The sequence below is a fragment of the Panthera pardus genome, unplaced genomic scaffold (genome assembly GCF_024362965.1).
Source record: "Panthera pardus isolate Hobbes unplaced genomic scaffold, ASM2436296v1 HiC_scaffold_20, whole genome shotgun sequence".
Lineage (NCBI taxonomy): Eukaryota > Metazoa > Chordata > Mammalia > Carnivora > Felidae > Panthera > Panthera pardus.
This window is the reverse complement of record NW_026526766.1, coordinates 10615205-10643201: the sequence shown is the minus strand read 5'-3', so window position 1 is coordinate 10643201 and position 27997 is coordinate 10615205. Positions and strand designations below refer to the sequence as shown.

The 27997-nt window shown below is 45.4% G+C and overlaps 1 protein-coding gene across 6 annotated transcripts in view; it reads left to right on the top strand.

The window, feature by feature from the left end:
* The window catches only part of DOCK8 (dedicator of cytokinesis 8), a 226997-nt gene that overhangs the window by 160840 nt on the left and 38160 nt on the right, over window positions 1-27997 (top strand). For all 6 annotated transcript variants that reach the window (XM_019463659.2, XM_019463658.2, XM_019463660.2 and 3 more), the window contains 9 exons: window positions 4851-5000; window positions 6978-7091; window positions 11519-11674; window positions 14052-14191; window positions 19292-19461; window positions 22081-22226; window positions 24118-24300; window positions 24669-24801; window positions 25765-25852. In XM_019463659.2, the coding sequence (XP_019319204.1) occupies window positions 4851-5000; window positions 6978-7091; window positions 11519-11674; window positions 14052-14191; window positions 19292-19461; window positions 22081-22226; window positions 24118-24300; window positions 24669-24801; window positions 25765-25852 (1280 nt within the window). The remainder of the gene's footprint in view (window positions 1-4850; window positions 5001-6977; window positions 7092-11518; window positions 11675-14051; window positions 14192-19291; window positions 19462-22080; window positions 22227-24117; window positions 24301-24668; window positions 24802-25764; window positions 25853-27997) is intronic.

Sequence of the window (27997 nt, the reverse complement as noted above, 5' to 3'; positions counted from 1 at the left end):
GACAACAAGGGGTCAAAGGAAACAAAAATAAAAGTCATCCTGGGGAGGAAATGAGAAGAGATGTACAATCGGGTTAAAAGGAAGTCAGCCCGTGCCACAAAAACATCCAGGATTCAAATCTTTGAGCTTTTCACCGAGTCCCGACCCCTAGCTGAGGAAGGGTGTTTGCTAGAGAGGCATCTTTTCAAGGCACAGTCTGGAATTCTTACAACAGAATCTCCCGGGGGCTGTTTAGTAAAAATGAAGCAGATTCTAGAGACCCTCCCTAGGGCTACTGAATGAGGTAAGGAGTGGAGGACCCCAGGAGTGCACATTATCCTGTCTCCCTGGGGGACTTGTGAGCACCCGTGAAGATCCACTAGTCCCCACCATCCCTGCCCCACGAGGCATCGACAGAGCCGAGGGTCTTCGTACCCAGCCGGCACCACAATTTCCCGTTCTAAAAGCCAAGTTCATTAAGGTGGGCGGCCACAGCCTCCAAGTCTTGTAGCAACAACGTCAGCCCTGAGACATGAGCTCTGTGCTCTGGCAGCAAATGAACTGGCCTTGAAACCCTCTTGAGGCATGAGAAGCATCAACAGCAACATGCCATTCCTGTACGTCCCTGTACTCACCCTACTCGCCGTCAAGTTTCTCCACGTGAAGGAGATTCACTCGGGTCATCGTCCATCTGTACACAATTCTTGCAGATAATCTTAAACCAAATTCATCTATCAGATGGCACGTGAAAAGTCGGGTAGCAAAAACGAAATTTGATGTTGTGGAATCTCAAACAAACCAAGTCCCAAGGTATCCCCGTTAAAAAATATCTCACGTCATTTACGCATACACACGCACACATATGTACACACACGTCACCTAGTCATTCTTAGATATTATTTAGTAGTTACATATTATAAGCACAATCGCTAGACTGGAGAGCCAAAACTCTGATGAGGTTCTCAAACTCTGCTATGTCAGGGTTCCAGTAGCAGCCCTAAGGGCTCCTTAATACGTCCTTGAAACCCCAGTAAAGACCTGTATGTGAGAAGTACCCTGGGGAGTCATCCCCATTGCACACACAGGACACGAAGACTGAAGCAGGGTTTGCCCAGCCCGCTCAGCCCCCGAGGGCCAGAGACTCAAGGGCTCTCGTCCAACGTCAGTCCTCTTGCCGTTTTGCCTCTCCTTGGAAGCTCAAAGTTACATAACGCTTCCTTAGCCTAATGTATTAATCACATGCGAAACTTTTATATTCAGAAGTCACCTTGAATACACTGCTTCTCCCATGCCCGGCCAGAATGGACTCAGCCTCTTGAGGGCTCGGTGGCTCCACCTGGCATCTTAGAGCTCTGTCTGTATTCTCGGAAGGTGTCACAATGACTGTCCTTCCTCTAATCCTGTAACTGCTGGCATCCCTGAGGAGGGAAAAATAATCCCATCTGAAATGTAGTGTGCATCTTCCCAGCTATGCTCCGGGCACCGTTTTAAGCATTGTCTCATTTAGTCCTCGAACAGCCTGGAGGCCAGAGTTTGCTCTCACCCCCAGTCTATAGATGGGGTTGCAGGAACTGTGGTGGCCCTAAGGAGGGCTCTGTGGGTCAGCCAAAGGCTTCGTCTGTACCCCTTTACTGCCCTTAACTGCAGGGAGCTACGGTTCCAGAGAACCATGGAAAAGGTGAAAATTGCTTTTGATCTTGCACATTTATTGACTAGGACTCTGTGGCCCTGGGAGAGGAAGCGGAAGCTAAAGTTGCTAGCCCTCCTTCCCTCTAGGAGTCCCTGATGGTAAACAGAGGAGGGAGTTGGGAAGAAATCTCTTGCCGACCTGAGCCAATGGAAGCGGTCGGTCCACAGGCAGATCACCCAAGACGCTGCTCTTCCCCGGGGCTCTGGGTGTTGTAACCAAAGTGTGCCAGGGTCCCAGTAGGACGGCCTTGGCGTCTCTCAGAAGGCCTCACAGGAAAGCACTCATCAAAGCGACTGGGCCAGGTATGAGCACATGGGGTTGGCAAGGCACGGAGGGAAGAGTCTTTATCTGTCTCTACAGGAGCAAGGGCCGGGAACAGTGTAACTGGGACTTAAGACAGAGCTGAGACAGAGCAGAGGGTCCCCATGACAGGAGCCGGATTCCTACAGAAATGTCCCCACGAGCAGAAGCTTGCCGCGGCCCCGATGAGGTCAGCAGAGTGGACATACAGCAGGACCTCCGTGTCCTCTCCCTCACTGATTCCCTGCTGGTCCCCTCCCATTAGCCAACTCCAAGCAGAAGCCCAAGGACAAGGAGGCCTGAGAGACGTAGTCCGTAGAGATCAGCTTGCCAAGGTTCAGAGACTGACGCAGAACACCAAGCAATGGATGTAGGTGCTGGAGTGGAGGCAAATGGAAGCTTTGCCAGAACTTTGCAAGGAAACGGATCCCAGACTCAGACAGGACACCCAGTCCAGCATGCATTGTGGGTGCATTTGCCTCGTGGATGCTCAGGAAGCTATTTAAAAACCAAAACCGTTTTTTTTTCCTAAGAAGCCTGAAGAGAAAGAAAGGACCGTCTCCTCAGACTCGCCCGACAACGCGGGCCATTTAACACCCTTCAGTTGCATTAATGCCCCAGCGCCAAGGAACAGCCACTGTGGCAGCCGAGTGTTGAACACAAGCCTGGGGCCAGTTTCACACTTGCTAATGAACAAATCCCTGTGCCCCTTGAGAAACCGCTAGGCCAGACTTTGGGGACCCACAGGTCAATGGGTGACCTAATTTACTCACAACATGAAGTTTTGCACCAGCGGGTTCTTTAAAGGGACCCCTGCTGTGCATGGGTCACGAAGACCACTATGGGGGATCGTATTTTCCTGCCTTACGCCACCTGCAAATAATAGACCGAGCATCCACTGGCGTTTCCAGTGGGTGTTCTTCTGTGCAGAGCCCAAGGACACAGTAGCTGGCAAGTTACTTACAGTCTGGAAAGAGGCCATCAGTTGAAAGTACGGGATTGTGAGAATTATTTACTGGTTGTAGGGTGGCCAAGCCCCGCAGGCAGGAGCCGGATATAGCAGTGAGTTCTAAAAGCCTGGTGCCCCAGGGTGAGTTAGCCAGAAGAAAATCAGGATCGGGGCAGCTCAGACAAAGAGGCCTTGTCTTCCCAGGTCCTTTGTTAGGAGCAAAGTGGGAGAGACGCGGCTGTCAGACAAGAATGAGGTCCAGTGCCCACCTCTCATTCTGGTCCTCCCTCCCACCAAGTGTGTGAGACTCTGGGGTACAGACACCTCCGTGTGCCCTGAACCAAGCAGGACCCTGCAGGGAAGAGAATCCATGGTTCTTACGCTGGGCTCTAGGATTTTAAGTCTGTAGGGCTTCCTCAAGCTGGCCCTGATATTATCTGAAAACATAAAACACACACAGCCTGTCTCTTATTCTCTTCTTATTTTACCTTCTCTTTGTTTTTTTATCTCTGCTTGTCTCGGTGCTAATGAAAGTTGTTGGTCCTGCATTCTTAGAAACAGAAATCTGCTGGTAGTGCCTGAGAGTCCTCCCTTGTGGCCCTTGGGACTGGAACACATTTTCCCATAGGACTGTCTTTGTCCCCCCTTCTTGCAGCTCTGACCCAGGGCGTCATCTTCAGGCAAATGTGGGCGGTTAACTCCCGGGGCCATTTCTTTTTCGCAACGACTCTCTGACTAGCCTGGGCACATTCACAGAAATGACCTCCGAGGGTAGGCATCCTAGGGTAAGAACTCCCAGCCTTGCCCATCAGAATGTCCCCGCTAGCCCTAAGCAACTTCCAACGAGGACCAGACACAACTTCTGGGGGTGTCAAGGGGGCCTGTATTGACCCACGAATCTCCGGGCCTTGGGAAGAAGTGCAAAAAACAAATCATGATCGTCATTTTTTACAAATGTTTTTTAATGTTTATTTACTTTTGAGACAGAGAGAGACAGAGCATGAGCAGGGGAGGGGCAGAGAGAGAGGGAGGCACAGAAGCCGAAGCAGGTTCCAGGCTCCGAGCTGTCAGCACCGAGCCCGATGTGGGGCTCGAACTCACAAACTGTGACATCATGACCTGAGCCGAAGTCGGACGCCCAGCCGACTGAGCCACTCAGGGGCCCCATGATCTTCATTTTAAATTTTGGTGGACGTGGTGCTGGTATTGTACTATCATAATACAGGCAATCACCAGCAGACACACAGGTTTTTATCAGAACACACATTCTTAACACACATTTTTAAGTATACGATTAAGTATTTTTTAAAAAAAGATATATAAAACCAGCTAGCCTTATTGAACTCAAAACATAACTTATCTTAGAGGCGCCGTTCCAAATAGCGGCTAAGTTTCTGCCTAGCATAATATAGAATTGTTTCTAGAAAACTCTACTCCCGGTTTCAACTTGAAACTCAAGGGGATCATCTCTTCCTTCTTCTCCTTATTGTAGTTTTGGGGACAGAGGTGACTGCAGTTCACCTCAAAGACAGTATCCTACACAGTTCCTTTTGTGTAATGTGTTGAGATCCATCATCCCGAGTGGCCACGGGAGCCCAATCTGTGTCTGCCTTCCCGTAGGCAGTTGAGAGCAGGGGAGTCTTCTAGCATTGCAGCTAAAGAATGAAGTTCCCTGGCTTGGTGAGCTGCGAGAAGGAAGCCCCTTGACTTGGGGTCAAGAAGAGGACATCCTTCCCACCTCCTGCCACCACGGTAACCTTCTGTGCATCAGGAGCATTTTTTGTCCAGAGTCTGCTTGGGCAACCACCAGTGCAGATCAAGCGTTGGAAAGTCCGCCGTTAAGGAGCCTTCCTTCGAGTCCTTCCCCCTTTTCCACAGCGTAGAAGCAGGTCACCAGTTTCTGTCTTGACATTTCCCCCACCCCCTCTGCAGGTGAAAAGCATGGCCCAGTATGTACATAACATGGACAAACGCGACAATTTTCGGAGGACTCGCTTTTCCGACCGTTTCAAAGATGACATAACGACTATTGTGAACGTGGTCACCTCGGAGACTGCAGCCCTTCTAGTGAAACCTCAGAAGGTAACTGGGCCTTTTATTCTTTATTCTCTCAATCTTTTACCTTGAGCATCTTGTATTTTCATTAGCAGGGAAAAGCGTCGTCTTAAGACAGTCATTTAAATGTGACTGAATATGACAACTCAGTATAGTTATACTGGATGGGACCCTGGAGTGGTACTGGGGGGAATAGATATGGGCAGAATATTCTAGTTCTTAGAAAATACCTCTTGAAGTATTATGGCATAATGGGCATGATTTTTATAGCCTACTCTCAAAGAACTCTGAAAAAAATTGTTATATATATACACACGTATATATATATATATATACGTGTGTATATATATACGTATATATATATATATATATATATGAAGAGAATGATAAAGCTAATATAGCAGAATGCGAAGTATTGATAAATCAATTAAAGTGCATATAGCAGTTCTTTGTATTTGGAATTAGTCCAAAATAGAAAGTTTAAAAATAAATAAAATTAAGTAGAACGATTTTAAAGTTTTTTTTTTTTAACATTTGTTTATTTTTGAGAGACAGAGGCAAAACATGAGTGCGGGGTGGGGAGGGGGGGGATAGAGAGAGAGAGAGATACACAGTCTGAGGCAGGCTCCAGTCTCTGAGCTGGTCGTTAGCACAGAGCCCGACGCAGGGCTCGAACCCACGAACTGCAAGACAATGACCTGAGCCGAAGTCGGAGGTTCAACCAACTAGGCCACCCGGGCGCCCCTGGAAGTAGAACAGTTTTAGAAGGCAGCTCTAAAATTTGAGGCAGCAGTGGTCATCACTAATACCTTTATCGTTATTAAGGATTTATATAGTATGAAGTGCTCAGGAGAAGATTTCCGTTCGGTTATTTCTCGCAGCAGACTTTCTGAGCCCGGCAGTGGAGTCTCCGTGTTGTCAGACACGGACGGGGAGCCTCAGTGAGACTGAAAGATTTTCCAAAAGCCACACAGCCAGCAGCGAGGCCAGGACCGATGATTCCAAGCCCAGAATAGTCAGACAGTTACGTCAACTGCCCAGGAGTGGCCCCTGTGCAGGACGGCTGGAGCCGGAGAACTTACCACTCAAAGATACTGTGGAAACTCCTCTGTGTCAGGTTTCTGTCCACCCCAGTGTCTGCTCAGCTTGGCCTGAGTTTGCAAAGTGCACGTCATGACCAAAGGAAACTATTTTCAAATCGCATTTTCACTAGAGGCAGAGAACGCTATTTTCTCATTCTGAGAATAAAAGGACGTAAACGTGAAAAAGTGAATCCCCACTTACTCTGAAGTGCTGTAAGATGTCAAAAATATGAGCACCGAGAAGTAACCACAACAAAAGCCGTCGTCTCATTTCATGCAAGAGGTCACTCTACCGTGTGTAACTCTGACCTCTCTTGGGCTGGGAATGTCACCTAATTGGAGAAAAAAAAAAAAACATTCCTGAGGTAAAAACCAATTCCTTTATCCTGGTTAGATTTTCTCAACAACCCTTATAAATTAACAACTTGTCTCACTGAAGATAGTGGGTATGTTTCAAGTTCGTTTTGCCAAGACAAGAGTTACAAGAATCAAATAATTTATGGCAGAGCCACGTGGAGAAATACGAGGCAACCATTAAAAACTAGTTTTGAAGAAATGTTAAAAATGCAGGGAAAGGTTTGTGGTACAATGTTGAATGAAAAAAAATGCAAGGCCCAACATTGTCTATAGAGACTGAGCTCAATTATGTACATACACATGTAGGAAAAAAAGGAATCGAACGAAATGTACCTGAATATTAACAGTGAATAAAGAATTGCTTGATTCAGCCCAACAGTCCTGGCACCATTAAGGGCTAACTTGTATTTTGCCACAATTTTGCCGGGTCACCAGCTTTGCCCAGTGTCAGTGTCTCCCCCAGGGACACGGTAGGACCTGTGTGTCCCAGCCTCCCTACCAGGCACTCGGTTGGTCATGATCGGGGCTTACCGCAAAATGATTCACGTGTTGGTTTGTTTTTAAGGAAAACGAGCAGGCAGAAAAGATGAACATCAGCCTGGCTTTCTTCTTGTACGACCTTCTGTCGCTCATGGATCGTGGCTTCGTATTTAACCTCATCAAACACTATTGCAACCAGGTGAGTGTCCCACAGGCCTAGCCGTGTTGTTTCTGGCTCCTTCTCCTCCAGTGCTGTGGTCACTGCCGTGGTATGCTGTCATGCTCCCTGCCAGGTTAGACAGCTTGGCTCCTGTGCATTGTGGGCTTTCTGGTCATTTGTCTTCCGGGCTTCACTAGACACACTGGTCCGCACGGACTCCTGGAGCGTTTGCCAACCCGAAGGGGCCAACAAGGTCCTGTGTGAGACCCGAGGGCTGTTGGTGCTATGGTCTTCTTCGCTGTAACATTTAACAGAAATCGTGTGACCGCGGCATTCGCTCTTAGACCAGGTCTAGAATTCAAAGCATGGGGTCTCTTTTCACATATTAGGGTAATTCATTAAAATGTGGCTGTGGAATTCGGACTTTAAAGAACCCTGATGGAATCTGCCAAAGAGCCCAGACCTCACTGAGCGCAAAGCAAATATCTCATGACCGGGGAGCATCTTACCACAGCCCTCTCCTCAGACATTTAAGGAGGATTCTTCTTTTGTTCGCTGTCCCCCTAAATTGTCCCAGCAGGTGTCCTGCAAGTGGTTGCTGTTGTGGCTTCTCCTTTCCTTCCGCATTCCTCCTCTACCCACCACGACCGCTGTCACTGCCACTGTGACCACTCCCCACCAGCACTGTCGCCACCTGTGACTCCCATCGCCACCGCCACCCACCCCCTCCACCAGCACCAGCACCGTCACCACGGCTGCCTTCTTCCTGTGAACCAGGCACCGTGCTGAGCATCTGATAGAACCAGTATCTTTAATCCTTGCAAGGTGTCCTCTACATTTTGCAGATGAGGAAGCTGCGTCGTATAACTTGTTGGTTGGAAAGACCGTGGTTGGAAAACCCAGTCTTGCCTAACTCCAGGCTACAGCGGACTCATCACTCTGTTCTATCAGGCTTTGCTTTCTGTGGTCAATCCCTTCATGATGCTGAGTAATTCACTCAACTTTTCTGGGGCTCACTTCCTCATTTGCAATATAAAAGGATCTTCCCCAACTCCCGAAAACAGACCATGACTTTTCTAAAAGAACTCCTAATAAGGAAACCCGCCTATAAAAAGAGAATCCTAAGGAAACCGCAAAATGCTCAGAGCACCGACATCTTGTGCAGCCCGGTCTCCTGACCCTACATGGATCTTCCGTTCCAGGTTCCACCAGCACGGAGGGGCGAAGGACTACGCCATTCCTCTCTGCCACCCCCATGTTTAGGGTTATGGGTCATCAGAGGAATTGCCAATATAAATTAATCTGGTTTTCGAAACAGGTCGCTGGATGACTTGCCAGTATAAGCTAATCCCTTTTTCAAAACTTAAAGTTGGACATATAGAAAGCAGATGCTAGAATACCATGGCAGACCCAAGGTTAGCTGCTGTTTAAGAAAGAATTTTTCATGACTCTTGTGAAACACTAAGGCAGACTTTTATTCAGGACCATCTATATAAGTGTGGGGACCATTGCAATGGGATTTTACAGTACAGGAGATGGGGCTTAACTCTAAATACAAAAAGGAAAAGTGGGAATTTAGAGCCAGGGAGCAGAGTAGGGGGATTAGTGGGGGGGAAATTAATAAGCAGGAATATCAGGAGTGGGGGGGATTCTGGCTAAACCAACCTGACAGGATTCTGGGTGAAGGCAGGCCAGGGGGCTGGTGAGGGATGAGGGTTGGGGAAGTCAGTGAGATATCAAGGTGGTCAGATACTGAGGCTGGGCGACTGGCTAAACTGACTCAGGAGGATCTTTGCTGAAATCGAGCTCTCTACGACATGTCCAAGGGCAGGCCTATTTGCAAAAGAGCTCAGAGGAGCCTGACTCGAGTTTGGTGAAAGAGAGAATCTCTGTGACACGTGGGCAGCTTTCATTACCAGAAGGCAAAGGAGGCGCTCCAAAGGAGATGTCTGCCCGCCCTGCAAACTCACTTTATGATTTTCTCTTTTGCTTTCCTTTCTTCTCTCTTTCTCTTTTCCATCTTTTCCTTCACTTTTAAGGTAAGGCGTGCTTCTCATTTACCCTCTTTTTCTTCCTCTTTTCTGTCTCAGCTGCCAGAGAGCCTTCGAGTCAGAATCTATAGGCTGGTGTTCTTATTCCAGTGGTGCCATTAAATTCCTCTGCGATCCGGGGAGCTTAACTTTTACATGAGTGGCTTCCTTATTGGCAAAAAGACAGAGTTGGATTAGATTTATCCAGGCTTTAACATTTTCACTCTGTGCTCTGTTTGCCAGTGATATCTGTGGGTGTTGCTTAGTACAATTAACGTGGCCCCTCAGGCTTAAAGTGGTCCCTGACGTAGTCAATGGTGATTTATTCCATTAACCCTAGCTATCTAGGTACAGTATGAACATCATACCTGAGGCAAGTTTTTATTCTTCCAAAGTCCCCTGGTTTTGTCATTTTACATAGCCTGATTCAAACATCCTATCACGTTTTCTGCCATTTACAGACCTTGTGACAATGGGTATAATCTTAGCCTTTTATTAATAGTCACTAACGATAGACAAATCTAGTTTTTCACTCCCTTGATGTCACTTTCAATGTGCCACTAACTTAACACCCATCCTTGGGTAGTGCCACTGAGGCTACCACTGCGGGTCCTGACCTTTGGGGAAGATGTTTCTGGAATGGCACCTTGCTGTTTTCTAAATATCACCAAAATTATTTTTGAAATTTCTGTCTTTAATGAAATCTCAAGGGAGCTTTTTAAGATACCTATACTGCGGGCTTCTTTCAAGGACAAATATCTTATGCTTTCAAGCTCTGACTAGTTTGACCCAACAACTCTTGGTGAGTGACCAGTGAGGTGTATAAGATCAAGTTCTAATCAGTCCAGTTTACTGGTGAATCCATAGGTGCAAAGTCAGCCAGCAAGACACAGTGACAAAGAGTATAGGTTCTGGTAACTTTTGTTCGCACAAAAGTCATGCTTTATTTTTTACGTAATCCGTGATGGTATCCCTTTGTTTCCAGTAAATGTCTAGCTACAGACCGATTGATCCTATAGGCAAAATGGATGAGCCACCACCCAATGTCTTCTTCTAAAATGGTTGAAAATATGTTGCTCCTTAAATGATACCATTTATGAAACCACTCTGAAAATGCAAGAAGAGAAGGCATGTCCGTTCACACGGATGAGATGCTTGGTTTCCCGTGCGGGGGCCCGAGGGTGTTGATGGTGATACATATGGAGAGGCTCAAGGTCTATCAGGTCCATCCTTTCCCTACTTTGTCTTCAAAGAAGCTGCCTCTGAGTCACAGCCCATGGAGTCTGGGTCCTCACTGGTTCCTCTCCCTGAGGGAAGCAAGGGATCTCTTCCACATTGTCCCTGGTGTCAGCTGTTCATTGCTTATTTCATGGCTCGTTGGTGTTGTTTTCATCTTAATTTTTTAAATTGAGATAAAATTAACGTGGAGTGTTATATTAGCTTCAGGTATACAACGTATTGATCCAACAATTCTATACCTTAGGCAGTGCTCACCACAAGCGCAGTCTCCCGTCACCATACGGTGTTATGACAGTATTGTTGATGATCCTCATTAGCTGTGCTTTCCATGGTTTGTCTGTTTAAGGGAAGACTTCCTCAGAAACGTCCCAGCTTCTTCTTTCTCCTCCACTTCCTCCTCTCTTACTTTGGGGCAAACTCCTCAACTTTTTTTTGCAGGGGCTACATCCTTTCTTCAATAATAGGATGCCTTTATGTGGGGAACGGGTCTGAGAACTCCCCATTGGGGCCTTTAATGAGAAACTACAAAAGAACAGTAGTGGCCTGAGAGTCATCCAGTCGTATTCCAGGGGTTTTGTGCGGCCCCCTATGGGGTCAACCCCTTTCATTTAGTTCTTTAGACAAAGTGGCCTTTTTGTGAAATGAATGATGTTATGTTACACAGAAGACATACATCCAGATTATTTGCAACACAGGTTTGCCACGGTGTTGTAGATTTGACAAGTGTGGGGGTCAGGTCAAGAATCCACATTTTGGACAGCTGCTAGGCTAGAATTATTAAGGGGAAGAGTATGCATGAAAACTCAGTGGGCCTCCCTGTGATACACAACTTTCCCTCTGTTGCACCGTCCCATTAATTTTTTTTAATTTTTTAAATGTTTATTTACTTTTGGCAGGGGGGAGCATGAGCAGGGGAGGGGCAGAGAGGGAGGAAGACACAGAATTCCAAGCAGGCTCCAGGCTCTGAGCCGTCAGCACAGAGCCCAACACGGGGCTCAAACTCACAAACCACAAGATCGTGACCTGAGCCGAAGTTGGACGCTTAACCGACTGAGCCACCCAGGCGCCCAAGTCCCATGAATTTTTATTAAGTTGATTGTCTTAATCCGGAGAGAAGGGAGGTTTTTGCCTCTGCCAACTTCAACTCCATTTACCTTGTCATAAACACATCTTTGCTGTTTTCGTTTTTCCTCCCAGCTGTCGGCCAAGCTCAACAACCTTCCGATGCTCATTTCCATGAGGCTGGAGTTTCTGAGAATCCTCTGCAGCCACGAGCATTACCTCAATCTGAACCTCTTCTTTATGAATGCCGATACTGCGCCAGCGTCCCCCTGCCTCTCCATCTCTTCCCAGGTAATCCCTGAAAGAATTCCTCAAGCTATTTCATTGAACTAGGCATTTATTCCTATAAAGGTTGGTCTTGTTACTGAAAAGAAAAATGGAGCTGTTCACACCGGATTGCTCGATCCAGAGACATACAAGTATGGTACCCGAAGTTGTACCATCTAACTGATCATTTACAAGCTGCATGACTGGTTCCTTCCTAGGCTCAAGGGTCTCTGCTGGGGTAAGGAAGAGTGAGGAATTCGTACGCACTACGGAAATCTAGAAATTCATAGAAAAGTCACATAGCTTCCTTTGTCCGGCATTAATTGTCTTTCCACTTGAGGCTGACCGTCTTCTCTGCTCACTTTCCTTTTCCTAAACTCCAGAGCCCTAAGATTTATGAAATGGCATATTCCTTTATATTAATTCCATAATGATCAAATAGCGGTTTTTGACATGGGTATTACATCTTTGAGCTATCCTAGAATTTTCTGTTGATACTCTTATGAAATGGAGTTCAGCACAAGTTGAGTCCATCTTGAATCAGACTCCAATAATTTCGTTCTTAAAGCACTAAGAAGACCTTGTCATAAACTGATCAAGCATTCTTTTTATAGGGAGTGTATTTTCTAATGAGTCTTACTCTCGATCAGCTGAAAATAAATAAATAAATAACACCTGTGTCATATTTAGAGACAAGGCTTTGACTGACATGGCCAATCTTTCTTTGTGGAACAGTATCTCACAGGTGAGGTTCAGTGGGCCCCAGGGTCAACCAGATGTTAAGGAGCATTATGCAAATACAGAGCTCCAGAGTCAATTAAGTTCTAGAGACCCTGTATTAACAGGTTTTTGGTTTTGGTTTTGTTTGTTTGTTTGTTTGTTTTGCGGTCGGCTACCCACGAGTCTGTAACTTGTTGCTGTAAGTTATAAATACCCAATGGGTGGAGAAGAAAAATATTTAATAAGCACTGATTCCCAAAGTGATTTAACTACTAAAAACCTTTCTTCCCCCCTCCATAGAGTTGTCAAGGGACTAGTGCCCTCTAGAAAAAAACTTTAAGGAAATACCGTTTCACAGTCACATTCCATTATTGGTGACAAATCAGTGGCTCAGAGCAGCAGACAAGATTTCTCAATATTGTGTTCTATTTCTGTTGGGTATTCCTTGATGCCAACAACAGAGGTGAAGGTTGGTCTTACTAATCAAAAAAAAAAGAAAACTTAGCCATTTATGCCAAGTGCTATGAGCCACTTGTTAACGACGTCACCATCTCATTGTGAACTGGGGGAGACATGACTTACAGCAGCGATTCCCCATGTGCTAACTTTGCCCTGGGTCTTCTGCCACGTTTCTCTTCTGACCGCCCCGGGGAATTAGTAAGCCCAGCCAGTGGCCAGGCCAGTCCCACCGGCAGCAAATGATTTCCAGGGACACTTCAGATGCCCTTGGTGCAGTAGAAAGTGTGCCCCCGGGAGAGCGCGGGAATTGCCTGGGACTTGTAAGTCTCAACAGAATTGCCTGCTCGAAGCCACAGCGTTGGATTCCGTTGCCCGTTCCCTGTCCACGTGGTGTCCTGGGACTTGAATCTTCACTTTCGATCTGGGGTGGGGAACGGAGTATTGGTCATTTCGTGACAGACCCTGGCTGCTTTATTTCCATCTTTCGCAATTGGCAGCTCCCTGTTTGTGGGAGGGGAAAGCAAAGTGACCACTCTACGGGCAGCTCCGTTTCCTCGTCCGTCAGGTGGGGAACGCACTGGACAATGCTTGCAAAGACTCGTGGCAGCATGGCTCTGTAAACGCTGGCTGTTGCGATTTTGTTCATTTGTTTGTTTTTATTTTTTAATTTTTTTTAATTTTTTTAAAATTTTTTTAACGTTTATTTTTTATTTTTGAGACAGAGAGAGACAGAGCATGAACAGGGGAGGGGCAGAGAGAGAGGGAGACACAGAATCTGAAACAGGCTCCAGGCTCTGAGCTCTGAGCTGTCAGCACAGAGCCCGATGCAGGGCTCGAACTCACGGACCGTGAGATCATGACCTGAGCTGAAGTCGGACGCTTAACCGACCAAGCCACCCAGGCGCCCCTGTTTTTATTTTTTTTTAATTAATTTATTTGTATTGAGAGAGAAAGGGCGAGAGCGTGAGACGGTGTGCACGTGAGTGGGGGGGGGTGCAGAGAGAGAGGTGGGGGAGAAGGGGAGAGGAGGGGACGGAGAGAGACAGGGATTCCCAAGCAGGCTCTGCACTGTCAGCACAGAGCCCGACGCGGGGCTCGAACTCACGAACCGTGAGATCATGACCTGAGCCCAAATCGAGAGTCAGGCGGTTAACCGACTGAGCCACCCAGAGGCCCCAGACCATTCTTGTGACTCAAAGAACTGCTCCTTGCATTTGTGCAGAACTCAAGCTCCTGCTCCAGTTTCCAGGACCAGAAGATTGCCAGCATGTTTGATCTGACTCCCGAGTACCGCCAGCAGCATTTCCTCACCGGACTTCTCTTTACTGAACTGGCTGCCGCCCTCGATGCTGAGGGGGAAGGGTATGTTTCTGACATTTCGATTGGAATACGAAGCCAAAAACCCACACACAAAAAACCCCTCCTTACTCAAGTTTGCCGTCCAACCTCTCCGACTTGGCGGAAAAACTCTACCATTCACCAGTTCTGAAGAGTAGAAACACTCACGTGTTGAGAAAATGGTGCTGGATAGGAAAAGTGGAAAGCCCTGAGGGACAGAGAGAAGCCACAAAACGGCTTTTTTTCAGCCATTGATTCATTGAGAAGAATTTCCCAATTCTAATACAGCAGGCTTCCCCGGGATGCTTTGATTAGTGAACTCCTCAGGAACAAAGACATTTATGAGACGTGCCCCGGGTGATCTGCGTACACACGGAGGCAGCAGCAAGATGCTGCTTGCTTAATGTTGACAATGAAGAAGTGGCCGCTGATGGGAAGGCAGTTACCCAGTGTCCAGATTAAGTTTCTAGTGTCCAGATTAAGTTTCTTGCAGGGAGGCCTGCCCACAAGGGAAGAGATGCCTCAGGTCCAGGGGTTGTAAATCCTTTCACCTCTTAGAAGCCTGATCACCCAGGGGCATGTCGGAGTATCTAGTCTTAAAAGTCTATGGACAGGGCTGGAGACAGACCACCCCTTCTCCTTTCCTTCTCTCCCTGTGCTCCATGAGCTATAGGATTAGAAAACCACCGTCCACCCGATGGCACAAAAGGAGACAGTGCCTTCCAAAATATTATGCATCCCATTCAGTAGTTAGCAAATGCCTACCCTGGGGCGTGTAGAGTCAATCAGAGATACACCAGTGCCCCAAACAGCCAAAACTCCCCGGCTCCGTAAATCTCGCCATTCAGGGACTCAGATTGTTAGGACTGGAAAATAATTTGGGCTCAGCGCTTTTGATGTTCAGGTTAGGTGCGAAGAATTGAAGGAACTTGCCCAAAGTTACATTACAAAACCAAATCTAGAGCCCTGGTTTCCTGAGTGCTCTCCCAGGGCCCACCCTCCCATAGCACACCATCGCCCTCTCTGGAAAACCCCTTCCTACTGCTCCTCCCTTCTTCCTTCCTATGCTAAAGGAGTTTCTGGAATACAGTCTGCTGATTAGTGGCAGCATTGCTAGATGTTACAGATTTTTGTCTAATGGGCAGTTTTCAAGTTCTCTCTAAGTGCTTGTGATTTAAGGAAGGAAACAGTGACTTGAAGGGAGCACCTTCAAGCTTGTGTGACTGCAAAATCACAAACATATCCTAAGTGCTTTGTCCATAACGATATTACCCAAGTGAATGTCTGTCCCTGCCTCCCAGGAGGCCAGTATGGGAAACTGAATGGTCTTCACTCTAAATCCTGCCTCTTTTCAGGAATTCAGGTCCTGAGCGCCTCCTTTGAGAGCTTCAATCTCACCTTCTTCGTCCAACCCAACTAAACTCCTCTCTATTTTCCCGGTAGAACTTTCTACCCTATAATTAACATAAATTTTCAAAGCAACACAAAGTGCCCTGACCTATAAGGTGCTGAAAATGAGGTTTGAACACAAAGAAAATCACCTTAGTTTACAGATACACACACACACACACACACACACACACACACACACACATTTTTTTCTTAATTGCCCTTTAATAGGATTAATCTACATGATCCACATCTAATTGTCCTTTAATAGGAGTGATTTCTGAAAGGAGTCTTTAGTAGTTTCTGTTTTCCATGTCCCTTCCAGTGAGATGTCTAGGGAAACCGCCCTGACATCTATTTTGATTCTTTATAAAATTGTGGCCGTTATTTTACTAGCAAAAGAGTAGAGTATGTTCAGAGGTCATCTTGTAATTATGTTCAGTCAAATAGGAACATTCTTCAAACACACACACACACACACACACACGGTACCTTTTCTACCCACTCCCCGAAGGTAGCTAATTAAGAGTGTTTCTCCTTTGGCAACAAATAATCCCTGATTTCTGGGTTGTCAGTTGCTCCCCTGGAAAGTCCTTAGAAATACTGTCACATACTTATTAGTGACTTTGCCACGTGGGCTGAAACCTCAGAAAAGTCTCATGGTCTAACAATACTTCCTCTTGATTAGTACTGCCTTTTGCTGCCAAGACAGTTAACAGACTCACCAACAACCTGCCCATCTCAAGGGTAAGGGCCCCAGATACATCTCAGTATCTGGGCTTCTGAAAGGGGCCATGGCTCCAGTTTCTAAGGGGTCTCCCTAGAACCCCCTTTACCTGGGGGTGCCCACAAATATCTACACATCATTCAATCCACAATGTTCCTCAAGCATGTGGAAATTATCTAGCATCTCTGTGCTAGGTCCTTCACATGCTCTTCAGGAGAAAGAACACTTTCCAACTCATTCTATGAGGCCAGCATTACCCTGATACCAAAAGCAAACAAAAGACGGATATGACTGTAGATATGATTATCCTCAACAAAACACTGAAAACCTGAATTCAACAATGTATAAAAAGGATTATACACGGTAGCTAAGTATGATTTACCTTGGGAACACAAGATTGGTTTAACATCTGAAAATCAATTGATATAATATACTGTATGCATGGAATAAAGGTCAAAACCCAGTCAATCATCTCAATAGATGAAGAGAAAGCATTTGATAAAATCCAATACCTTTTTCTGAAAAAAAAAATCAACAAATCATATAGGAATATAACAGAATGTCCTCAGCCCCGGTAAAGGGCATCTATGAAAAACCCACAGCTAGCATCATACTTATTAGTGAAAGGCTGATTGCTTTCCCTGTAAGACCAGGAACAAGATAGGAATGACCACTCTCGCCACTTCTGTTTTACTCATTGTTTGTTTCGAAAGCCCTACCCAGGGCAATTAGGCAAGACAGTGAAATAAAGGCGCCCATATTGGGAAGGAAGAAGTAAAACTATCTTTGTCCGCAGATACCATGATTTGTTTATAGAAAATCCTACGAGGCGCTTGGGTGACTCAGTTGGTTAAGTGTCCAACTCTTGATTTCGGGTCAGGTCATGATCTCGTGGTACGTGAGATTGAGCCCAGTGTTGAGCCCCGCGTCAGGCCCCACATGGAGCATGGACCCTGCTTGGGATTCTCTCTCTGCCCTTGCCCAGCTTGCACTGACAGGATGGAGCTTGCTTGGGGTTCCCTCTCTCCCTCTCTCTCCATCCCTCCCTCTCTCTCTCTCCCCTTCTTTGTCAAAATAATAATAAACTTAAAAAAAAAAGAAAATCCTATGGAAGCCATTAAAAACCTATTAAACATAATAAATGTGTTCAGCAAGGTTGCAAGGTACAAGATCAATATACAAAAATCAATTATATTTCCATATACTTGTGATGAACAATGTGGAATGAAATTAAGAAAACAACTCCATTAAAAATGGCATCAAAAAATAATAAAATCTCAGGACTAAATTTTTTACCAAAAGAAGTACAAGACCTGTATGCCAAAAACTCTAAGACACTTTAGAAAGAAATAAAAAGATCTAAACAAAGCAGAGAGGCATGACATATTCATGGATTAGAAGATTCAGTGTTGTTAAGATGACGTTACTCCCCGAACTGATCTACAAGTTCAGTGTAACCCCACTCAGAATTCCAGCTGGCTTCTTTGCAGATACCGACAAGCCGACCCTAAAAATTCATATGAAATTCAAGGGACCCGGTGTACCCCAAACAATCTTGAAAAAGAACACAATTGAAGGACTCACATTTCCTGATTTCAAAACCTACCACAAAACAATAGTAGTAAAGACTGTGTGGTTCTGACACAAAGATAGACATATAGATCAGTGCAATTGAATTAAGAGTTCAGGAATACATCTTCACATTGATAGTCAATTGGTTTTTGACAAGGGTGCCCAAATAATTCAATGGGGGAAAGAGTCATGTTTCCAACAGACGGCACTGGGACCGGTGGGTATCCACGTGCAAAAAGAATGACGTCGGGCCCTCCACGTCATACCCTGTGCAGAGGTTAACTCAAAATGATCAGACCTAAATGTGAGTGCTGACGCCGCAAAACTCTTAGATGAAGTCACATGGATAATCTCCACGAAATAGGATCAGGCACCAGAAGTAGATCTGCCACCAGAAGTGGGCACGACAGAAGAAAAAAAAAAAAATAGCTAAGCTAGACTTCACTAAAGTGAGAACCTGGGCGACATAAAGGACATCGTCAAGGAGATGAAAAGGCAATGCACAGAATGGGAGGAAAATATTTGCAAAATGTAGATCTAATAAGGGATTTGTACCTGTTACGTAATTTTCAAATCTTACAACTCCATAACAGAAGGACAAATAACTCAATATTTCAAAGGGCAAGGATCAGAATAGACATTTCTCCAAAGAAGGTATGACCAACAAACACATGGAAAGATACTCAACACCGTTGGCCATCAGGGAAATGCACATCAAAGCCAGATTATGACCCCTTCTCTCTTAGTTGCTTGGGTCAACTGTAACAAAAATACTGTAGCCTAGGTGGCTTATAAACAACAGAAATTCATTTCTCGTAGTTCCGGAGGCTAGGAAGTCCAACATCAAGACGCTGGCAGATTCAGAGTCTGATGAGGACCCACTTCCTAGTTCATGGATGGCCATTTTCTTGCTATATTCTCGCATGGTAGAAGGGGCAGGGAGCTCTCTGGGGTCTCTTTTCTGAGGGCACTAGTCTCACGCATGAGGGCTCCATCCTCATGACGTAATCTCCCAAAGGCCCCGCCTCCTAGGACCATCACTCTGGGGATTAGGTTTCAACAAAGGAATTCTGGGAGGACACAAACATTCAGTCCATAGCACCTTCATACCCACTAGGATGGCCGTAATAAAAAAGATAAATAATAACACGTGTTGGCAGAGAGAAAATGGAACCTTCGGACACTATCGGTAGGGGTGTAAAATGGCGTAGCCACCCTTGAAAACAGTTTGGTTGTTCCTCTAAAGGTTACACATAGAGTTACCGTAAAATCCAGTAATTCAACTCTGAGGTGTGAAGTAAATTCATATCCAAGAGAAGTAAACTTATGTCCACCCGGAAACTTATACACAAATATTCAAAGCAGTGTCCTGTTTGAGAGTGTTTTGGTCCATCTCCCTTCACCATGACCTCTGGCCTTCTGTGTTGTGCCATTAGGATCAGCAAAGTGCAAAGGAAAGCGGTCAGCGCCGTCCACAGCCTCCTGAGCTCTCACGACCTGGACCCGCGCTGCGTCAAACCAGAGGTGAAGGTCAAAATTGCTGCCCTTTACCTGCCTCTGGTTGGCATCATTTTGGATGCTTTGCCGCAACTCTATGACTTTACAGGTGAGGATGCCTCTGTTTCCTTCTTTGGATTGAGGAGGGCCCCTGCTCATGCCCCAGCGGAACGAAGTTTCTCTTACGAGCTTTAGTGCCAATATGCCTGTGTGAGCAATTTTCCACACCGGTGCCCTCCAGACCTTTTCTTTTTTTTTTTTTTTTTTTTTAAGGTTTATTTATTTTTGAGAGACAGAGACAGAACGCAAGCAGGGAAGGGGCAGAGAGAGAAGAAGGAGACACAGAATCCGAAGCAGGCTCCAGGCTGTGAGCTGTCAGCACAGAGCCCGACGCGGGGCTCGAACTCACGGACCGTGAGATCATGACCTGAGCCGAAGTCAGACGCTTAACCGACCGAGCCACCCAGGCGCCCCTGAGCCTTTCAAATCTCAATGGTTTCTGGATGTGTGCTTTGGCCTTTACAGTAATGATGTAGCTGACAAATGGGAAAACAGTGAAAGTATTCCATTACTAGAGGTAATATAGTGCACCTGTTACATGTGGAATCCTTAGATACACTAAGAAGAATATAATTTTTAAGAAAGAAACAGCTGTGGGGCACCTGGGTGGCTCAGTTGGTTAAGAGTGCTGCTTCGGCTCAGGTCATGATCTCACGGTTTGGGAGTTCCAGCCCCGCATCAGGCTCTGTGCTGACAGCTCAGAGCCTGGATCCTGCTTGGGATTCTGTGTGTATCTCTGGGCCCCTCCCCTGCTTGTGCTATCTCTCTCTCTGTCTCTCAAAACTAAATAAACATAAAACAATTTAAAAAAGAAACAGGTGAATTCAAGTTCCAGCCCATTTATTGCGATATGTGACCTCTGAAAAGTTCCTCCACCTTTCAAGGCCTTCCCTCCCCTTTCCCTCAACTGTGACAGTGTGGTGACAATTCTGTATCTTAGGGGTGTGAAGAAGATGAAATGAGAGCCCTTCCATAGAAGCATTTTATGTGGCAGGTGTTTGTATCCTTCTCTCCATCTTTCCTAACCTGACCCATCGTGTATGTGAGGGAAGTAAGACCATCCTCAAATTAATCCTGATAGGATCAGATCTTACATAATTGCCACATGCTATTCATTTCACCATTTGTCTAAAAACTCAGCTGCCTTTCAGCACAGATAGGGCATGATTTTTTTAATTGAGTTCTACAAATATGTGAGTTCTGTTTTCAGAATTTTAGCAGAAGGAAATACTGTTTGCAGGCTAATTTTTCTGAAAAATTGAAGGTCCAAATACTTAGGATGTTGACAAGTCCAGCAAAATATGACCTTTTAGTGAATCAATCAGTTGTGAGTATTTTAACACACTTTTCAAAGAACTGCTTAAGCAAAAACTTTGTGTGTGATTTGGTGGTGTTCTTAAAAACCAACCTTTTGGTTGCAGACATCTAGACCTACGTATAAATATAAGCATGTCGACATTATATACGGATGATAAATTAAGATTCATTTCAGGCATTTGGAATTCAATACATTGTTGCTGAATTGGTGGTATTCGCCTTTTATTTTATAAGGAACCGATGAGTTCTGTGATTATAGGTTCCTTTCTATTTAGTCATTATTTAAAATATTTGAATAGAGTAAAAAATATTCTATTACATACCCGAGACTAATTTTACACTAACTGGAATTTAAATAAAAACTTCAAAAAATTTTTTAAATGTTATATCACAGGAAAGTGTTAATGAGAGCTTTCTTTTTACAATTTGAAAAATCAATTTCTAGCCGAATCTTGAGCTGGGCATTTCGTCTCTTTTAGTAGCCTGCCTGCTTTTTCCTGGAGATGGTAGCAGGTAAATAATGCTAACCATCAGGCTTTAAATTACTGTACTGACTTCAGTGACGAATAAGTATCAGTCTCTTGGTGGGTAGTGGGTTGGGGACACAGGGAAATAGTGTTTTTGGTTTGACATCACCAAAGTTTGTTTGTTTAAGACTTTTAAAATAACAATTTTAGGTTCCCAGCAAAACTGAACAGAAATTACAGAGACTTCCCATACGCCCCCTGCCCCCACAAGCACATCCTCCCCCATTATGAACATCCCCTACTAGAGGGGTAAATTGGTTACAACAGATGAGCCTACAGAGACTCCTCATAATTACCCAAAGTCCGTGGTTTACATTAGGGTTCATTCTTGGGGTTATAAATTCTATGGATCTGGACAAACATAACAATGATATGTATCCATCATTGTGATGTCATTCAGCGTAGTTTCTCTACCCTAAAATCCCTCCGTGCTCTGCCCAGTCTGTTCCATCCCGCTTCCCCAGTCCCTTGCAACCACTGAACTTTCTTCCGTCTCTATCGTTTTGCCTTTTCCAGAGTGTCATATAGTTGGAATCATATAACATGTAGCCTTTTCAGATCGACTTCTTTCACTTAGGAGAATGGGTTTAAGGATCCTCCAACTCTTTTCATGACTTGATAGCTCATTTCTTTTTAGCACTGAATAATATTCCTTCAGATGTACCCCAGTTTATTTACCCATTCATCTACCGAAGGATCTCTTGCTTGCTCCCAAGCTTTGGCAATTATAAATGTGCGGGCATAAATTTTCAACTCCTTGCATAAAGTACCAGGAGGCATAATTCTTAGATCGTATGGTAAGAGCGATGATGTTTTCACCACAGCTGCAGATGCCCGTAGTGGAAAAAATCGTGCCAATGGCTCAGACGAAGAACAAGAAGGAGCCGGTGCAATTAACCAGAATGTGGCGCTGGCCATAGCTGGAAATAATTTTAATCTGAAGACAAGTGGAACAATGCTTTCTTCCCTGGTATGTTGATGCACATTTCTCTGGTTTATTTTTTTGTGTGTTTTCCCGTCTTCTGGTGGGCGTGTTCTTATATTTGCCTGCTGGAACCCAGAATAGAACAGGCTGTGAGAGGTCTGCCTCTGCTCCGTCCCGAAAGGCCTCCGCGTAAAGCTAGCTGTTGGGAAGGGAAATGGGGCCGATGAGGCAGCACAGTCACAGATGGTTCAAATTCGGGCAGTCTCAGTGGTGCCTGAGTTCAAGGTTTAGAACACCGGGAAAGAGGTGAACTTGGGATATCTGAGATCAGTGCAAAGAGGATCAAACCACAGCTCCCTCGGGTGGGAGGCTGGAGCTGTGTTTATTCTGTGTTTATTCTTCACACTATTTCTGCCTCCAAAAAAATGATCAAAGGGGGCCAGGTGCTTGGGATGGGGGCTTCTCATGCAAAAGACTTCAACTTTTCTGGGGCCCCCAGGGAGCCTAAACCCGGAATCGTATAGTTCTGTCCTTTTGCACAGACTCTGGGCTTAAAAGGGGCTTCTCCGGGAATACCGTGTCTGATTTACTTGAAGTGGGATCTGTCTCTGTCCCTTGATGAGCTCCGACTCTTCCTTCGGCAGACAGTGCCGCCTTGTCCAGCTTAATTGAACTTTGCATTTCAGCGTGGGGTATACATCCACAGAGAACACCGCTCAGTTGCCTCCCGGGAAGGCGGCATCTACATAGACCTAAGGCTGCTTTGCTGGATGGTTTTCCTCGCTTCCCTCCAGCACTTAGCAAGCTGGACCCCCTGAACACCCCCGGGAGGGCTGGAGGGCAGGGATAGAAGAAAGAGAAAGGACATTTGAGAGTTGACGTCACCCATCGTCTTGCGGTTTGAGAAATACCGTGTTGTATGACCTCCTCCATCTTTCCAATGTGCATCTTAGCACAAAGCTCGCTGCCGGAGGTGGTGTTGCCTTTTACATTGTTATTTGCCTCCAGGGGCAAATGCCCAAACGCCCAAAGTCCACCATTAGAGGATCTTCCCTGGGAAGTCGTCACTAAGGTTTTCATCTCTTCTTGTCACCTACTCAGAAAAACTGAGCTAATTTCATAAGCCCTATCATTCATCCCCAAGCCAACATTTCCCTCACATACACGCAGCTCGCGATGTCACATTCCTCTGCATTATTAGCTACACCGCATGAACCAAGACTGCGGCCACATATTGTTCTTTGTCTTGATTTGATGAGTTAAAGTAAGTATGCTCAGCACTCTAAAAAGAACACTTGGGGCAGAGGTATTCAAGCAAATAGCCTGAGCTCCCCCGTCCCCCGCCCTCCGACCCCCAGCAAATCATGGATTATGATTGAAGTCCCAGCACAGAGGACCCCATGAAATTAGGGATTTGATTCATTTGCTGAGCCCTTCGTGATCTTGATATTGTACTTTGGACCCTGACAAAGAAGCTAACACTTGAACAGTTGGGATATTTCTGGAGCTTAGCTAGTCTTTTTCTCTGCTCTGAGTTCAGCGCTCCCGTGTCGAGCTTGAAGCAGAAATACGTGGAATCTTAGCAGGATAGAAGCCCCTTTGTATCATTTAGACGGGGCGGCGGCAGTTGCGGGGGCGGGGGGGAGTGCTGGTCAAGGCGGGGCAGACCACCAGACCACACTGCTCCTGAGCCACAGGGCCCCCCAGTACATGGCCAGAAGTCTGGCTCAGACATGGCCCCATGTGAGACCCTTTGGTGAGTACGCTCAGGGAACACGGCTTCCTAGCCCAGGAAAGGACCAGTTCCTGGGAACGGCTCCCCAGCTGGGGAACAATTGCAAAGACTGTGTTCTAAGAGACCAGCATCCCCTAAGCTTTCGGGGTTGCCACTGCTCTACTCTTTCCCTTGTCCATCCCGCCATCTGCCTCCTTGCAGCCCTACAAACAATACAACATGCTGAATGCCGACACGACCCGGAACCTCATGATCTGCTTCCTGTGGATCATGAAAAACGCCGACCAGACCCTCATCCGGAAGTGGATCGCCGACCTGCCGTCCATGCAACTGAACAGGATTTTAGATCTCCTTTTCATCTGTGTCTCGTGTTTCGAGTACAAGGTGAGCATGCGGTGGCCCAGCCTGACACCAGCCTCTTAGCTCCCAAGTTCAGGTCTACCTTGTTACTACTGCTCCCCTGTTGCTTGGGGAATGGAGGCATCATGAGTTTTTCTTTCTTCTGTATTAAGATCCGTGACCTCTTTGCATTCTACATCTGGTCGTTTCTCCGGGGAAGGACTTCTGCCTTCTGCAGAGAGAACCCCATTCTCATTCATAGGATTTCAGCCATAGGATCCCCCAAACGGCATCTCCATATGACGCACGTCCGAACTGGCCACTGTTCGCTGTGGAGTGTTGTGTTTTGACGGTTCTCCCTGTGGACAAAGATCTCACCACACTAAACGTCCTTCTGCCTCTGTCCTGTCCAGGGAAAACAGAGTTCTGACAAAGTCAGCACCCAAGTCCTGCAGAAGTCAAGGGATGTCAAGGCCAGGCTGGAAGAGGCTTTGCTCCGCGGGGAAGGGGCCAGGGGGGAGATGATGAAACGCTGCCGGGCTCCAGGTATGTTGGCCTTGCCGCTCCTTGCTTTCTGTCAGCGAGTTCTACACCCTTTGTGAAGAAGACTGTCTTCACAGCTCAAGTAAACACACTAGCAGTTTCTTAAGCTGTTAGGATAATAAAGACAAGCAGATTCTAGGATTCTGTGCCTGGTGTATAGAATGTTAGCTGTGTGCTTCCAAGGAAAAGCTCCTGTCCTGAGGTCACAGGAACCCTGGACGTGTCCCCAAATGTGTCTTCTGTTTAACATTTGTCATTGGGAAAGGCCACATCCAAGAATGCGAATCATAGGATAGATGGCATGTTGTCTCTCTCAAGGTTGAAGCCTCTCCATCGGGGCCTTTGACAAGTCTCTGTAGAGCGTGGTCAAGACACTGGATAATTCTGGTTCTAAAAACATCTCCCCGAATCATTCAGGGTGTTATTAGATTGCAGCTGACTTCCCCCTGAGGGTGTCAGAGTGTTCCAGTCCTCCAGGGACCCTGCCTGTGGAGTGATCTCAAAAAGGCTGCTCATCACTGTAGAATAGAGTGAAGTGCTCAGGTATGCTCAGTCTTCATCACTGTGCTCAAAGTTACGCAGAGTGACGGCTCAATCTAGGCGAAGGGACACAGTGGCTGAGAACTTGTGGGGAGCTCAGCTCTTCCAATGGTGGTTGGGTGCCCTTATTTAACACCCACACGCTTCAGTAATTCACCGAGAATCCCAGTTCCCCTGGAGCCTCTGTTCATAACAAATGCGCTCACCAACCCTCCACAAAGGCAAGGGGTCTACAGCTGTAGGCTGTCCATCGGAGAGCAGGCAGCCGGGACCTGGGCAGAGGCCTGTCCCCGGCATCTGGCACAGGCTCTCATTACCCAGAGACACGGTACTCAGTCCTCTCTGTTGGGCTTGTCACGGAACTTCTGGTTATCTTCGAGGGTTTCATGCTAATCAAATTCCTCTCGTGCATTTCTGAACTCCTAGGGAATGACCGATTTCCAGGCCTAAATGAAAATTTGAGATGGAGGAAGGAGCAGACACATTGGCGGCAAGCTAATGAGAAGCAAGATAAGTGAGTCTCTCGGCAACTTTGTGCTACTTTTACCTAAAGCCCCAAACTCTTTTTCCCAGGCTACTTGTATTACTGAAACAACTACATCCTTCCAAGGTTAAGAAAATGAAACATCATTATCTGTGTAGATTCAGTTCTTCCAGGGACCCAGGATAATCAAAGATATAAGGACTTATGATTTACAGCTCTTAAAACCTTATCACATTGATAGGCATTTAAAGAAAACCAATATTTAGCAATCTCAGATAGCTTGACGAGAGCTGCTGATGGGGAAAAGAGAGGGCATCCGAGACCACATAATTCAAATTCATTTTGCTGTTCCGGAAATGTGTACAAAATGTGTAGTCAGAGATTTTTTTGTATTACTCAATTTTTTTTTTTAAGTGGAAACATCCTAAATGCTCAAGAATAGGGAACGGTGTAAGGAAGTGTTAGGTTGGCATTAAAACTTCATGATATGGGAAATGCTTATGATATAATGTTAAGTAAACAAGAACAGGACAGACACTTGATTTTAGAGTAGAATCTTAAGTCTCTAAATACCTAGAGTAAATAGATTTTTTTTAAGTTTATTTATTTTGAGCGAGAGTGAGCATGAGCAGGGGAGGGGCAGAGAGAGAGGAAGAGAGAGAATCAAGAGCAGGCTCTGCACCACCATCAGCTCAGAGCCTGACACGGGGCTCAATCTCAGAAACCGCCAGATCATGACCCCAGCCAAAATCAACAGTCCACTGCTTAACCAATTGAGCCATTCAGGCACCCTTAGGATAAACACATTTTAAGACTAGAAGGAAATTTACCAGAATATTCACAGTGGTTTTCCTTGGGTGATTCTCTTTGGGTATTGAGGTAATGGATGTTTCCTTCCTTATACTGTCCTGTATTTCCTAGGATGGCCACGTGTAAGATATATGTATATTAATATAATTATGTAAATGTATCATATAAATATTAATATAGTTATATGACTATTATATAGCCATATAATTGCATAATTATAAATATATGTTGATTATACATATTAATATTTATTGATTATATATTAATATATTTAATCATATATTTATATGTACAATTAAGTATATATTATGTATTTATTAATATATAAATATCAATAGAATTATATAGGTGTATTATATAAATATCAATAGAATTATAAAAACAGATAAATGTTATAAACATAATACATAAATTATATGTGATATAAATATATATTATATACACACATATATACACACATGTATATACATATATGCACATATATGTTCATATACATAAATAATGTATTATCAGAAAAAACATAAAAAATGGATGGAAAAATTCTGCTTGGATTGCAGTGTATGAGATATATATGTGTAGAAATTTGGATATATAAGGACATAAAACCAAATATGTTGAATAGAATGCTCACGTCTGCTGTTCCTCTTTGCGGCATATAGCCCGGTGCATCTCGGGCTCCGCTGAGCCAGCCTTTGTATGTTTGAAGACACCGCCCCACCCACTTGACAGGGTGGAAGTAGCAAATCTCCACGGGTATGAAGCACCCATCCCGGGGGTGGGGCAGACTTGAATAACAGTGTTGTTTTCCAAGTAAATAGGAGTTACTGTCTTTGTTATCACCACGAGAATGATTCACTCTGGGTCCACATGCGGGACTTTTGAGAGTCAAATTTATTTTAAAACATTATGGAGATAAACCCTTATTTATTACATATGTTACAAGCAAAGCCTAATTGTTGCTCTCATTAGTAATATCCATTTGCTGTGGCTATTTTATTCTTGCTCTAAGTTCCCTGAACTAATTTGTAAGATATTTGGTTCTGAGAATCCACAAATTCTAGTTCAGGCAATGAGCCCCTTGCCTCCCAAAAGAATCCCGATGAAAGAAACGTGCATGTAGTTATGTGCTATGGAACGGCCTAGGTGCTTAGGCCAGCTACCCTCTGAGATTAGGAAAAGAGCCTAAGAAGACGTGCTTTTCCTGGGCTGCATAGATTGATGTTTTGGGAAACCTTCCCCTGTTGCTTGCAGAAACCACACCACACTGAGCCTTTCTGTGCGGAGCCTCTCCATACTCTCTGGGTCAGCTCCCAGCCCGGAGCTACGTGGTGAGCCGCCCGTTGTTGAGCTACAGGTTCACCTCCT